Source organism: Salmo salar, chromosome 13, assembly GCF_965601325.2.
Source record: "Salmo salar chromosome 13, fSalSal1, whole genome shotgun sequence".
In the NCBI taxonomy this organism is placed as follows: Eukaryota; Metazoa; Chordata; class Actinopteri; order Salmoniformes; family Salmonidae; genus Salmo; species Salmo salar.
Window position 1 is genome coordinate 84,978,063 of NC_138303.1, and position 16,648 is coordinate 84,994,710.

At 42.4% G+C, this 16,648-nt stretch overlaps 1 protein-coding gene across 1 annotated transcript in view; it reads right to left on the reverse strand.

Moving 5' to 3' along the window:
• LOC106567868 (connector enhancer of kinase suppressor of ras 2) overlaps positions 1 to 14,042 on the reverse strand; it is a 44,901-nt gene extending 30,859 nt beyond the window's left edge. Inside the window, exons 1-2 of the mRNA XM_082960397.1 lie at positions 13,500 to 14,042; positions 3,080 to 3,243 (exon numbers count right to left, since the gene is read on the reverse strand). Coding sequence (XP_082816523.1) covers positions 3,080 to 3,243; positions 13,500 to 13,563 — 228 coding nt within the window. The 5' untranslated portion in view covers positions 13,564 to 14,042. The remainder of the gene's footprint in view (positions 1 to 3,079; positions 3,244 to 13,499) is intronic.
• Positions 14,043 to 16,648: the final 2,606 nt, after the last annotated feature.

Consider the following 16,648-nt stretch of genomic DNA (forward strand, 5'->3'; position numbering starts at 1 on the left):
AAACTTCAGTTAGTGCTAAATACGGCTGCCAGAATCCTGACTAGAACCAAAAAATTTGATCATATTACTCCAGTGCTAGCCTCCCTACACTGGCTTCCTGTTAAGGCAAGGGCTGATTTCAAGGTTTTACTGTTAACCTACAAAGCATTACATGGGCTTGCTCCTACCTATCTTTCCGATTTGGTCCTGCCGTACATACCTACACGTACGCTACGGTCACAAGACGCAGGCCTCCTAATTGTCCCTAGAATTTCTAAGCAAACGGCTGGAGGTAGGGCTTTCTCTTATAGAGCTCCATTTTTATGGAATGGTCTGCCTACCAATGTGAGAGACGCAGACTCAGTCTCAACCTTTAAGTCTTTACTGAAGACTTATCTCTTCAGTAGGTCCTATGATTAAGTATAGTCTGGCCCAGGAGTGTGAAGGTGAACGGAAAGGCTGGAGCAACGAACCGCCCCTTGCTGTCTCTGCCTTGCCGGTTCCCCTCTTTCCACTGGGATTCTCTGCCTCTAACCCTTTTACAGGGGCTGAGTCACTGGCTTACTGGTGTTCTTCCATGCCGTCCATGGGAGGGGTGCGTCACTTGAGTGGGTTGAGTCACTGACGTGGTCTTCCTGTCTGGGTTGGCGCCCCCCCTTGGGTTGTGCCATGGCGGAGATCGCTGTGGGCTATACTCGGCCTTGTCTTAGGACGGTAAGTTGGTGGTTGGAGACATCCCTCTAGTGGTGTGGGGGCTGTGCTTTGGCAAAGTGGGTGGGGTTATATCCTGCCTGTTTGGCCCTGTCCGGGGGTATCATCGGATGGGGCCACAGTGTCTTCTGATCCCTCCTGTCTCAGCATCCAGTATTTATGCTGCAGTAGTTTATGTGTCGGGGGGCTAGGGTCAGTCTGTTACATCTGGAGTATTTCTCTTGTCTTATCCGGTGTCCTGTGTGAATTTAAATATGCTCTCTCTAATTCTCTCTTTCTCTCTTTCTATCTTTCTCTCGGAGGACCTGAGCCCTAGGACCATGCCTCAGGACTACCTGGTATGATGACTCCTTGCTGTCCCCAGTCCACCTGGCCGTGCTGCTGCTCCAGTTTCAACTGTTCTGCCTGCAGCTATGGAACCCTGACCTGTACACCGGACGTGCTTGTTGCACCCTCGACAACTACTATGATTATTATTATTTGACCATGCTGGTCATTTATGAACATTTTAACATCTTGACCATGTTCTGTTATAATATCCACCCTGCACAGCCAGAAGAGGACTGGCCACCCCTCATAGCCTGGTTCCTCTCTAGGTTTCTTCCTAGGTTTTTGGCCTTTCTAGGGAGTTTTTCCTAGGGAGTTTTTCCTAGCCACCGTGCTTCTTTCACATGCTTTGCTTGCTGTTTGGGGTTTTAGGCTGGGTTTCTGTACAGCACTTTGAGATATCAGCTGATGTACGAAGGGCTATATAAAAATACATTTGATTTGATTTGATTTTGTAGCATGCAGCCATATTGTTGTCAGTCGCTAGGGACCTGTTTCTAATGTATTGTGTATGTTTATCCTGTGTTACCATTTAGTTAGCTAGTAAATAAATAATTCAACCAATTTGTGTGGTACTGAATCATTAGTAAGGCCCGGGTTTTTGCAGATGCAAGGAGGTTATGACTGTTCAGAATGATGATATGATACGAGGCTATGATTAATAAGTTGATTATTTATGGATGTGATAGGTAAAGACCTTTAGAGTTTAATTTGGGAGATGGTTACTCTTTAAAGAACCGCTCTCGTGGTGCCCCAAATCCTAATTAGTTAATTGTTACATAGTTAGTTGATTAGATAAATAACAGTCATCAGATTAATGAAAGTAAAGTTGCAACACCAGGGTTTCTTGGATGGGGGCTGGCCGATGAGTAATCATATTTAATACAGCATGCCTGACGGACTGATTTAACCAAATCCCAGTTACATAAGGGGCTTTGGGAGTGAAGGCAAGGCTTACCCATATGGCTATGGAGGATGAGTGGGCTTCAGATAACATCTGTGACCTCTGTCTCCTAACTCTCCGTCCCCTCCTCTCTATCTCCTCTCTCTCTACATCACTCCTTCCCACTCTCCATCCCACCTCCTCTTTACGCGTCACTCGTTTCCCTTTAGTCCCATTAATCTCACCCACTCAATCTCTGCTCGCACTCTCTATCTTCTCTTTCTTCCTCTCTCTCCCCCTCTTTCTCTCTATCTGTTCGATGCTCTTGGTCATCACTCTCTATCATCCACGTGTCACACCCACCAAAACCACCCTAGAAGCTGATGTGTATTGTTTTGTGTCTGTGTGTGGGGTGGTGTGATTGTACAGTATGTGTGTGTGTTTATTTTCTCTGGAATCAATTACAGTGAGTAACTATCCCTCCATCATACAGAAGGACCAGTGGAAGTTAACTGACAAACAGGGAAATTACCTGGTCTAATACAACACTATCAGCCTAAATCAGAAGTTTACCCAGCTGTGAAGGTGGCAACTACTAATTATCAATAATCAGAAAGAAAATGCTACCTAAGGGGATTATAAAATGATATGTCCTAAGATTGACACAGACGTCAGGCAAAACAAAACATACAAGATTGAACAAGAGTCTGAAATGCTGTCAGAGCAAAAATGCTTCAACATATCCTAGCACTGCACTCCTAAGCTGTAAAGACTCTTACAGATAAGCACTATCCCCACCAGCTGCCTGTTTGACCTCTATAAAAGGGGTCTTCACTATGTCCACATTTTTTTAAGAAAAACAGATTAAACACCAAAGCCTGACTTCCTAGACACAGATTAAGCCTAGGCTTGGACTAAACAGCTACTTCAGTTGGTGAGTCTCTGGATGGTTCTCTGACTTTCTGACTTGATTCACACTCTTTAGGGGGTTCATGGATCCTCTGGATGAGTCATTGAATCTCTGTGTAAATCATAGATTCTCTGTATGATTCATGACTCCACACAGCCTGGTGGTGACTCTAGAGAGGAATACATGACTGAATGAAGGGGATGGAGGACTCACCAGGACACAGCCCTAATCCCTGACCAGCACCCCCTGACTCCATCATGGCTACTCACCAGAGCACAGAGTAGATCCACAGCCTCCAGGATGAGCTCCTGGTGTCCGATACGGGACACTCCCAGGTCCTCCAGCTCCTGGTGGGTGATACGAAGCAGCTGGTCTCCTCCCACCTTCTCCCTCTCAAACGTCTTAATGTACTGCTGCAGACAGTCATCCAGCCCTGGAGAGAGAGGAGACGAGATGACGCGGTGAAAACTAATTACAAAGGGAAATATTCATTCGATAAATGGATTTGTTCTGGCTCACTCCTCTCTGCTCCTGTCTGCTACTACCTCATATACATCTATTGATGTTTCATTTAAAAATATTTCTGGTAAGGAACTGTAATAGCATATAACTTTGAGAGACAATATAATACTATTCAAGTTACAATAGTCTTTGTATCAACTCCATCCATCCATGCAGGTTATTATGACCAACTAAGGCCAATGCAGGCAATGTGTTTCAGATGTAAGCCCCAACAACCTCAGTCCCTTCCAGACATCAGTCTAAATATTGTGTGTGAAGATGTTATGTTATCTGGTCAGGGCTGTGTGAAGAAACTCCCTCTTATCAGTTCAGCTCTGCAGTCCTGAGGGGTTTACAGTGACTCAATCGCTTCATCTTGTCTCTCTCTCGCTCTCTCTCCCTCTTTCTCGCTCTCTTTCTCACTCTCCCCTCTTTCACTCTCTATCTCTCTAAGTGTGTGTGTGTGTGTGTGTGTGTGTGTGTGTGTGTGTGTGTGTGTGTGTGTGTGTGTGTGTGTGTGTGTGTCTCTGCGTCTCTCATTTCTGGGCTTTGAAACTGTAGCCTTTGAGTGTGTGCCAGTGCTTGGTTTAATACAAACTGACACACAGAGATCTCAAAGATGAACACACGTGGCAGAGCTGAACATAGTGCTGTTCTGGGCACAGCTGAACAGACATACATACACAGCCTTAGCCAACCATAGGCAAGCTTTAATCACCCACGTTACACAGACCTCCATGGATGTCCAACAAATTACAATGGTACATACAACCCACACACAATCAACCCTTTCCCCCTACGCATACCATTACATACAACCTTCCTCCTATTATTAACAGAACCGACACACGTCATATATTTATTAAGACCATGACATTCAAACACTCACAGCATTTACTACATACATACGGCCCACTCATAACCAACAGTTGACAGAGGCCTGTCATGATAAACATTTAGTCCCACATTAAACCCAATTGACACAAAGCATCATCCTCCCATTCTTCCATGCTTCCCTCCCTGGGGGAGGAATAGAGGAGCTTTTCAAATTGATCCTCCCATCCCACTGGCATACAAAAACAGAGATGGCACCATCTCAGTGATCCTCTCTGAAAGCTTTAATTCACAGCTGTACAAACACCATCAGTCACTGTCTGTCTAAGTGTGGACTCAACACTCACACACAATTTCTCCAGCACTGACACAAACTGCTTACAGACACACAGTGCTGTTACACGCACACACACACACACACATCATGCTGGTTAAGTGTGCCTTGAATTCGAAATAAATCACAGACAGTGTCACCAGCAAAGCACCCCCACACCATAACACCTCCTCTTCCATGCTTTACGGTGGGAAATACACATACAGAGATCATCCGTTCACCAACACCGCATCTCACAAAGACACGGCCGTTGGAACCAAAAATCTACAATTTGGACTCCAGACCAAAGGACCAATTTCCACCGGTCTAATGTCCATTTCTCGTGTTTCTTGGCACAAGCAAGTCTATTCTTCTTATTGGTGTCCTTCAGTAGTGGTTCCTTTGCAGCAATTCGGCCATGAAGGCCTGATTCACAAAGTCTCCTCTGAACAGTTGATGTTGAGATGTGTATGTTACTTGAACTTTGTGAAGCATTTATTTGGGCTGCCCTACATTTTGAGTAGCCTACTGAACGCGCAAACAACATGGAGTTATTTGGACATAAATTATGAACTTTATCGAACAAAACAACATTTATTGTGGACCTGGGCTTCCTGGAAGTGCCTTCTGATGAAGAATATTAAAGGTAAGTGAATATTTATAATGCTATTTATGCGTTTAGATGACTCCAAGATGGCCGGTGTCTATAATTGCCTGCTGTTTTTTTCTGAGCACAGTACTCAGATTATTGCAAAGTGTGCTCTCCCAAGTTATTTTGAAATCTGTCAACGCGATTGCATTCAGGAGATGTTAATCTATAAATCTTTGAATAACAGTTTAATATTTTATCAACGTTTCTAATGAGTAATTTTGTAATTTGTTGTGCTGATTCACCGGAATTTTTGGAGACAAAATATTTTCTGAACATCACCGCCATTGTAAAATGCTGTTTTTGGATATAAATATGAACTTGATAGAACACAAAATGCATGTATTGTCTAACATAATGTCCTAGGAGTGTCATCTGATGAAGATTGTCAAAGGTTAGTGCATAATTTTAGCTGGTTTTCTGCTTTTAGTGACGCCTGTTCTTGCATTGAAAATGGCTGTGTGTAATGTTTTGTCTATGTACTGTCCTAACATAATCTAACTTTATGCTTTCGCCGTAAAGCCTTTTTGAAATCGGACAACGTGGTTAGATTAAGGAGATGTTTATCTTTCAAATGGTGTAAAATAGTTGTATGTTTGAGAAATTTGAATTATGACATTTTGTTGTTTTCAAATTTGGCGCTCTGATATTTCACTGGCTGTTGATAGTGTGTACCACGGGTGGGACGCTAGCGTCCCACGTTGCCCATAGAAGTTAAGAAGCCTTTTGGATCTAGACTTGGAGCTCTGGTACCACTTGCCATGAAGTAGTAGAGAGAACAGTCTATGACTAGGGTGGGTGGAGTCTTTGGCAATTTTTTGGGCCTTCCTCTGACACCGGGCGGTGATGCAACCAGTCAGAATGCTCTCGATGGTGCAGCTGTAGAACTTTTTGAGGATCTGAGGACCCATGCCAAAACTTTTCAGTCTCCTGAGGGGGAATAGGTGTTCTCCTGCCCTCTTCACGACTGTCTTGGTGTGTTTGGACCATGATAGTTTGTTGGTGATGTGGATACCAAGGAACTTGAAGCTCTCAATCTGCTCCACTACAGCCCCATCGATGAGAATAGGGGTGTGCTCGGCCCTCCTTTTCCTGTAGTCAACGATCATCTCCTTTGTCTTGATCGCGTTGAAGGAGAGGTTGTTATCCTGGCACCACACTGTCAGGTCTCTGACCTCCTCCCTATAGGCTGTCTCATCGTTGTTGGTAATCAGGCCTACCACTTTTGTGTCGTCGGCAAACTTAATGATGGTGTTGGAGTCGTGCCTGGCCATGCAGTCATGGGTGAACAGGGAGTACAGGAGGGGACTGAGCACGCACCCCTGAGGGGCCCCTGTGTTGAGAATCAGCAGGGCAGATGTGTTGTTACCTACCCTTAGCACCTGGGGGCAGCCCGTCAGGAAGTCCAGGATCCAGTTGTAGAGGGAGGTGTTTAGTCCCAGGGTCCTTGGCTTAGTGATGAGCTTTGAGGGTACTATGGTGTTGAATGCTGAGCTGTAGTCAATGAATAGCATTCTCACGTAGGTGTTCCTTTTGTCCAGGTGGGAAAGGGCAGTGTGGAATGCAATAGAGATTGCGTCATCTGTGGATCTGTTGGGGCGGTATGTAAATTGGAGTGGGTCTAGGGTTTCTGGGATAATGGTGTTGATGTGAGCCATGATCAGCCTTTCAAAGCACTTCATGACGACAGACGTGAGTACTACGGGTCGGTAGTCATTTAGGCAGGATACCTTGGTGTTATTGGGCACAGGGACTGTAATACCAACATGCTGGAAACATGTTGGTATTACAGACTTATTCCAGTCTGTGCTATCAAAACAGTCCTGTAGCGTAGCATCCGTATCATCTGACCACTTCCGTATTGAGAGAGTCACTGGTACTTCATCTCAAGGACAGTTGTGTCAAATAGGGACAGACCTACTTAGCTTACACACACTACTTTCGCACACACAGACACACAGTGTTGTTATACACACTCACACTCACACTCACACACACACACACACACACACACACACACACACACACACACACACACACACACACACACACACACACCACACACCCACACACACACACCATGGATCTCATCTCAAGGACTAAATAGGGGCAGACCTACATGGCACAGCCTGATGTTCACGGCTGTTGCGGTGAACATATTACTACCACACCAGCGGTCACGAGTCATGAAGGCAGTCAAATTCCACATTAAGGTTTTGTCACAGTAATTAGGCTTCTCCAAGTTCATACTGTTGCCGGTCATTGGTAGCCTACCAAACATGCTAACGGCTTGGTACTCAGCACTCTATTGTCCCTCTAATCACTCTGACATCAATGCAAATGTTATTGAAAATCTAATCAAACACTTCATGAGAGCCCATGAGCTCATGTTGTGCAACATTTCTATAGGCTATGCATTTGTGGGAGAAACATAGTGATGGCTGCTAATAAAAAGATGGGGAACCCATCAACTTTCTATTGGCTAGGCCAACTGTTTTTATTTCTCAACTTTCCTAATATTAAGCACATTGCTTATATTTACCACATGACTATAGCCTACCTGGCTGGCATGAAAATAATAAAATAAAATAAATAATAAAATAATCCACGGGGAAAAGCTTCCTCCATTCGCTATTTAAATGCATAGATTACATGTATTTTTTCCACTGCCCGTTTCGATACAGGTGCATGATAATGGTCCATTATAAATCAAAACAAATGTCACACATATATTATTTAGCATGTTTAAAAACAAGATTAAATCAGGAAGTCTGATTGGTGATAAGTCTAGCCTATCACTTGAATTATATATTATCATTTGTGAATGATGCCCAGCATAAGAAACAATGCCTTTTTTTACGATTTATTTTAAATTATAGTCGCACACCTCTTGTAGCCTAGCCCATAGGCCTACATGTTTTAGGCCTATGGGCTAGGCCACTAAAGTGGCCAAATAACTTAAAATCAAGAACATTAATCTGCTTTACAGGGGGTGTAGCGCCTAACTGGCATACATAAGCAGCGCGTGAGTTTCAAGTTTGGGAAAAATACTTTTCACCATTAAACATGCACCTTTATAATAAAAGCATGACATGCATAATTGCATTTGCGGTCACTTTTGATAATGGTGTTTTCCCTAATGGCACATTCAGGTTATAGCCTACTACCATGTGAGATTTGCTGCGTTTATAATGCGAAGAAATAGACTAATAGTTTATCAACATTTTAAGCTAAACGTTCTGATCTGTTGCGTCAGTCACATTGTACAAAAAACGTTTTTTTGACGCTAGTGGTTGTATTAATTTGAGATCTATTGCATCTCACAACTGTCCCAGACTATGTTTAGAATATTTAATTCTCACACAGAATATAATAGGTCGACTTTTGTACTATGGGGGATAGTAGATTGACATAGGCTATTGCTTTTGCTGTTCGTTAGGCCTACTCATCTTGTTGGCTGACAAAAAGTAAATGTGAACAGTTCTTCCAATATCTTCAATATGCACCTCGGAATTGGATAAGGACGCGCGCAGTTGCCTCCCGGATGTGTCTGACTTGTAGCCTGTGAGAAAGACCCGATCAGGTGACGGAGAGCCATGCGAGTGAGAGACGCTTCGGATTGTGCAGCACTCTCAGGGAGAACGGCACAACACAGCACTCCGGGCCGCAAAAGGCATGGATTTGTTTAGGGTGCATTACGGCCACAAAGGGGATGCTGCCGTGAAATTCGAGGCATTATCAAGTGCTTGTCAAATTGTGAATGAGAGACTATTGAAGTGTTTACAGCCTGCGCAAAAAAACAAAGCAGAGCTCATGCCTTTTAAGCGACTTTTTTCAAATCATCATTAGAATCTCATCATGCATCCTTACAATGTATTAAAAATCAAAACATATAGCCCAACGTTTGTAGAACAACTAAAGTTACATTAATAACTCTAAATTAAGAATATAGGAGTACATATTTCTTTGTTAACCGCTCTACACAGAATAGCCGCTTATGCGCACTTTGTTCGATTATATTCTACATACTATAAAATAATATAAAATAATGCCACAGAATTATAAGCAAATATTGTCTGCTAAATGAACTACTGTAGTCCACAGCTATTTGTCATAGCCACATCAGGACCTAACAACTCAGAGTATGCTATTCTGTTCTTCTGAAATAGACTATGTTTTCTTCATATCATGCTTCTTTAGACCTGTCTAAAATAAATAGTGGATTTATTGTGAAGGTGTAGACTATATCACATGGATGCTAAATGTGTTTATGTTAATTAACGGTCAATTACCATGACACCGACTGTTATTTGCTTGACAGTCACCGGCTGACAAAATGTAATGACCCCCACAGCACTAGTCATGGCAGCCATTATTCCTTACATTGGCTATGATACAGAGAAACATATAAACACACAAACATCCATGTAAACACATTCATACACACCTTTACATACAACAGACAAGAAGGAAGTGGAGAGAAAGCAGAACCAGTCAGGTTGTCTGTGTTTTGTTCCAGAGCACAGCAGCTCCATTTCCCTCATCTCTCGGTCTCAGTGTTTCTTCCTCTCTCCCTCATCCACTCTCCCACACTCTTTTTATCCTTCTCCTCCCTTGGTCAGCCTCCCACAAAGAAGGCTGTGGAGCCCTCCTTTTGATTTAATCTCGATGTCTTCTTGGGCCTAGACCTAATGAAGGATTCAGCTCAAGTTCAGCTGGCAGCTAAATGATGGAGAAGCTGCAAGAAGAGAGTTCTATGGCTTTGTACACAATTTAAGGGCTTAACAAATCAGCCTCTTTACCAAGTTAATGGAGACCCACTTGTCAATGAAAAAAATCCCATGTTGCTATAGAAACCATGCAGTGGGGTTTGGAGTACAGTCTGCTGCAAGACGACAATACTGTAAGTAAACATGTAAGTGAAACATTATGGATACAGAAAAGACCCCTCTAACTTCTCCCCACCAAAACAAGCAGGGACATTGTCTAAAGTATGAATGCTCTCTCCAGATAACAGGGCTATCCCCATATATAAACACACAGATGATCCATTCTAAAGGACAAACACGTATTTGTCCTTTAAACATGTATATTACACCTCAATTCAGAGATGGGCTTTGTCCATCTAAATGGGCAGAGCAACCCCTCCATAACAAACTAGCCTATAGCTTTACCCCAGAAATCCCCCCTTAATCAACGGACCTGGCCTCCTGTTAACAAACAGAGCTATTTTTGTGATGAGATCAATGGAGGAGACAGACAGCCACCCAGACTGGGAAGAGCACACAAAGAGACACAGAGAGAGATGAAATGAGAGATCTGATTAAGAGACTATTAATCCACTAGTAATTGAGGCTGCGGTGAGTAAATTCTGTTTAGTGTTGTGATACATTATTGAGTTGGCTTTCTAGGGGAGGGGGCACTATGTTAATCTACATATTTTATCACTGTCAAGAGACATGGGCAGGGTGCCAGTCATTCAGATCAAAACACACACACACACACAAAGTTTGACAGGGCGGTTAAGAGCGTTGGACTAGTAATCGGAAGGTTGCTGGTTCGAATCCCCGAGCTTGGTTTGAATCCCTGAGCTGACTCGGTGAAAAATATGTTGATGTGACCTTGAGCAAGGCACTTAACCCTAGTTGCTCACCTGCTCCCGAGTGGCGCAGTTGTCTAAGGCACTGCATCTCAGGGCTAGAGGTGTCACTACAGACCCTGGTTTGATTCCAGGCTGTATCACAACCGGCAGTGATTGGGAGTCGTATAGGGTGGTGCACAATTGGTCCAGTGTTGTCAGGTTAGGGTTTGGCCGGGGTAGGCTGTCATTGTAAATAAGAATTTGTTCTTAACTGGCTTGCCTAGTTAAATAAAAATAAATGAAGACGATAAACACACTCAACCCAAGAAACATGGTGTAAATGTGCACACACATACTCTAGGCTATACATACACTCCCATACCCAACATATGGCACATAATATTCAAACATCAAATATGCATGATATGCAACCCAAGTGAGGAGATTGGTCTTTTTTAACATGATTCTACTTGGACAGTGCATTTCAGCTTAGCTAGATTCATGATCATCTTACTAATCGCCTTTAGCACAAATGTATGGCAGGTGTTTTGTGTGAAAATAATTTATAATTTATGAAACTGTTTCTCTTTTCATAAAACACTTAGCTTGAACATGAACCGAGTATTTGCAGCTGTTTAAACTGCAATATATCTGTAAATAAGCACAGTTCGCCCTTAATTTAAAGGCTCCATATATTTTCCATAAGTGGAGGGGTTTTTCTGTGGAGAGGCCTTTGTCGGTGCTGAGAGGGTAGAGAGGCTTGGACACAGGAAACACCAGGAGGATGCAGAGAGTGGCATTATGGGAAGGTCACTGGGTGCTCCTATTTGGCCTCAGGACATCACTGAGCTGTATGCTAATAATGGAACCTCTGAATGGTAATGATGAGACGGAGATGCCGTGGGCTCTTGGGACTGGGAGTATAAGAATGGATCTGAGACAAGATTACACAAACTCCATTTCCTTTCATTCTCTCTGTGAATGTGGCTCCCTCCATTCCTCCATCCCTCACTTTACATCAACATTACTATAGGCTTTGCGCCTAGAACCTGTCTCAGCTCTAGTCATCAGATGTGGCTCGGCTACCATAGGGCCCTCCCTCTGAAATGTCTTCCCTTCCTCATCTCCTCTCCATCTCTTCCAATATACAATCTCTTTCTCTTCTCTCCATCAGCTCTGAATCTCCTCATTATTATCATTTTACTCTCTCCTCTGCCATTCCCACTTCCTCTTCCATTACATCCCTATAATCCTCCGATTCCACTAGTCTTTCCAAGCAAACACTCTCTCTCACACACACATAAGCACACACACACAGACACCTACACTAATATGTACTATTTTACAGAACTTGTAAACTGCTTTGTGTCTAATCCCAGTAGTCAGTCAGTAGTATGTCTGACTCAGCCAGCCAAGCTCCTGTGTATGTTTGGAGCGCGACTGCGTCTGTGAATGAGCGTGTGTTGAGGCAGTGTGGAGGCATGAATAAGTAAATTAACACATTAGTTTGAGCATCACTGCGAGGGTATACTCATTCACATAAGTACCCTGCTCAGCACAGACAACCAACACCTTACACAGTAATAATGATACATATCAACACAGAGGTACACAGGCATGAGATACACACGAAACACATGACAGTAACACACAATCTATGTAAACAATAACCATAGAATGAACAGAAAACATGTTCTCTCTCTCAAATGGAAAGTGTGTGTGTGTGTGTGTGTTTGTGTGTGTGTGTGTGTGTGTGTGTGTGTGTGTGTGTGTGTGTGTGTGTGTGTGTGTGTGTGTGTGTGTGTGTGTGTGTGTGTGTGTGTGTGTGTGTTAAAGATAGTCTTATCAACTGCTGTTCCATCAATCCACAGTGGCTCAGCAGCACATGGGGATTTACCACCATCTGGTTAAGCATCTCTCCAAAACAACATGGGCCTACCTCCAGCCTTGATCCATGACCTCACACACACTACATCTCTCATAGGAATCACCTGAACCGGCACCACATACTGTAAGAATCATCTGTCTTCTCTTCTTCACTCAAGATATAATTATTACTGCATTATCACACGCTGTATTGCAGATGTGAAATAATAAATAATCGATATATTTAGCATATGCACTAGATCCACTCCAGAGGAATGTAATAGCTATTAGTAATATATTCTCTACAAAGTCCATCTTTTACATTCCCTATAACTAACCTCCACAGAAATTAAAGTCATTTTACATATATTAGTGTCTAACATGCTACACTTCAAATAGCTACAGGTCTACATTACTATAAATACTTTTTCACTTCAGAGTCAAATTCACCCCAATGCCTTAATTTCAGTGGATCATTAATCCCATAATGGAAATATTCAGACCCTTCTGATCGGCCATTTAAAAGGCAAAAACTGTACTGAACCAACTGAACTGAACCACTGAACCACTGAACCAACTCATCCTTCAGTGCTTTGAGATTCTCTCAGGTCCAAATCTATATCACTGCCAATTCCACACCCCACATTTCTACTGAAAATGTAATTCCATTTGTGGTATAGAGATACCACATTGAATAGAATAATAGAATATAATAAAATATCAATATGTTGCCATTATATAATTTCCTACATATACGGAGGTTCAGCAGGTGTTTTTCTTTCCCCCAATCACCAGTGATGGCTCTAGCCTCGCACTGTTTATTGATCGGAGTGGGCGCATTTAGTGCCGTTATACTTGAGTCCAGAGAAGATATATTTCACTGCATTTTGTGTGCAGGTTGGTTGCCAACAGCTAATGTACATCTATCTTCAAACCGTGGCGTACCTTTCATCCAGTCCACCACTTGACTCGAACTCCACTTGCTCACAGGCTCCATGACCAGAGCCATTGAGGAAGTTTTTCAGGTCTCGCCTGACAAAATAAACGCTTTAACACTTCAATCTATTACATTCACCAAATTCACCAATGTTTGTTCTATAATCCGTTTGTGTGTTTTCTAACAACGGTGAGGGAGGTCCATCGGATCCGAGGCGACGTTATGCGTGGCTTGATTCAAGTCCGATAGATTTCTACACAATCCTCTGCGCTTGGTGCTTGCGTTGTTCGCTCGAATATCGCGAATATCTCCTTTATTTGTCATTCACGTCGGCTGCTGCCAACACTGCATGATTCTGGTGGAACCATCTGCGACCCTCTCGCCAATTCATCTCCAGCCTAGTATCAACTGATCAGTACAGCCAGCCTCCAACCATCCAATAGAGGACGCATTCACTGGCATCTGTGGGTGTATTTCCCAGTCGCACTGTGCAGTCCATGTATTTTCCTTCAGACCAACCCACTGAGTCACACTAGCGCTTGCAGGCTTTTTTAATCCTCATCAGATGCACGTTCACTGTATCTCCCTCGCCTCTTTGTCGCTGTTCACGCCTCCATCATACAAGCGCTGTCTAGCGGAAAATACGGTCGTAACAGAGGCTGAGGATGCTGTAATGTCCCCCTCTCTTATTATCATCCTCTACGAAGCAAGTTGATATGTAGCCCTATTCAATATAACATTAATTGATCTGTCTAATTGAGAGTATGAAAGAGAAGAATGAATGGGCATAGGGCATTGCAATATATATTTTGTTCTTTGAAATAACCGATCAATCATCCATTACGCGTTTGTAACTCAGAATGTCTAATGTTTTATGCCCAATAGTTTCACTATGCATTATGAGTTTCTATTGAAGGCATATGATACTGTAGGCCTATTTATATTAAAGATGACTGTATCAGGGTTACACAAACACCATGCATTACAGGACTAAGCTGGTTATGAAAGAGTGGGCGCTTTTTTCCATTAACAGAAAATGATTTGCCTTGCTTAAAGATAAAAACCCTTAATTGAAACAATTACAAAGCTGACACCTCGCCTGTTTTGGTAAAAAGCTGAGCGGTAGGCCTGGAAAAATATAACCACTCTCAAATTCATAGAAAGAGTTATGGATGGAAGAACTGACTTTCCATGATATCAAAATTAAAGTTTTAACCATGTTTTGAGGCATTACAGTGTTGTTTACATTTACAGTAGAACAAGCTTATATTTTGGGTTCTGATGGGGTATGACAGATGAACTAAGCTCATGAAGCATTTATTTATAAGTTATATTCTTCAAGAATCAATGGGTATATATCAATCAATCAATCAAATGTATTTATAAAGCCCATCAGTCAATGTCACAAAGTGCTAAACAGAAACCCAGCCTAAAACCCCAGACAGCAAGCAATGCAGATGTAGAAGAATATATCATTCATTTACAAGTCCAAAAATGAATGTAGCAATTAAGGATTCTAACTTTAAATCACACATATCAATTGAAGGCCTTGGGATGTTGCTGCCTGTAAAGCTAGCCTGGGTACATCAATTACACCCCCTATTAAATAAATCCACCAACAGACTCAAGACTCAGTCACGACTACAATGAATCTCTTCGACATAACAAACATCCCACTCACTCAGGTGAAAGCAATAGAAGACTAGCATGAATGCATCCCACTACTGCAACATGAATAGGCCCACCATAAGCTGACATGCTGCCTCATAAAGTAGGCTCATGGAAACAACAAGCTCAGATGAATTGATGTGATTTTGCTTTACTGGTTTGGCATAATGTGCATATGTGGCTTTCATGGCCTTAACCAGATGTGATGTAATGTATCTGCACACTGAACTATTCTGAATCATATTCTGTAAATAATAATCTAACCCAAAGCACGGACACAGCCACTTCAAACCCCTCAGTATTGGCAGTTAGGCTGTTGCACACTAGCCCAGAATGCACAATACCTCTATGAGAGAGCCTATAGAGCATAGAAAAAGAGACTATGGAGTGTAGAAAGATGTGTCATCAGAACAAAGAACCACTCTTTTTCCATGACCCCAGACCTGTGCAACAATATTGTTCAGGCTTTGCACAGTTCATTTTTTGTGTAAAATTAGTCACCATCATGTTATCGACGTAAGAGGGATGGTTGTTCTTCCCAGAATCATGGTACAACAAAGAGTCAGCCACTAATTTTCTAAAATGCCTTGAAGACTAATTCTCAGTGATATCAATCAAGATGTATATCAAAAAATGTGTGTTTGAAGTCTAAGGATATACAGGAAGCGATAGACAAGATAAGAATATATTATATAGGCCTATCTCATAGGACAATAGCTGTTAACCACCAAGTCTTGCTTTGTTAAATCAAAGCATCTTGGCTTGTCCTTTGTTTCATTTATGTAAGATTAGCAATGGCTCTTGCCCCTCAGCCCCACCCCTATGGGTATGTGAATACATTTGCTCTGTGTGGAGGTATCGTTGTCAGCATCTCTGACTAATTTAAACAGAAGAATGTGTAATCTGCTTTGCAAGACGGGCATGTGAAATACAAGAGCCTTAAGTTACAACTGTTCAGTTCATTTTCTCCTTGCAAGTTATTACATTAACATTTTAGTCATTCAGCAGACACTCTTATTCAGAGCGACTTACAGTAGTGAGTGCATACATTTCATACATTTTTTTCTCCGTACTGGTCCCCCCTGGGAATCAAACCCACAACCCTGGCGTTGCAAACACCATGCTCTACCAACTGAGCCACACGGGACCAAGCTATGAATGGAACTTTTATGTCGCTATTCATTTCCCCATTATCTGTGAATAATTTATATCTTTGGGGAAGCTCTCTCCTCTCTCCTGCTATTATCACTCTACCCTTGTAGACTCGTATCTGTCCCTGTGCTCTGAGTGTGTGTGTGAGCAGCTAATGGGTCAGAGTCTACATCCAAAGAGTCTGTTTGGTTTCTCAGAAGAAATTGTGAATTAAGTTGCAATTCATAATATTGCTAGTATTTTAAGAATTATGTCCATAAACTGTTGTATACAATATTATAGAGTAGGTCTATTTTGAGAACGTATAGGCCTATCATAGAGCCACTTTTAAAACAAA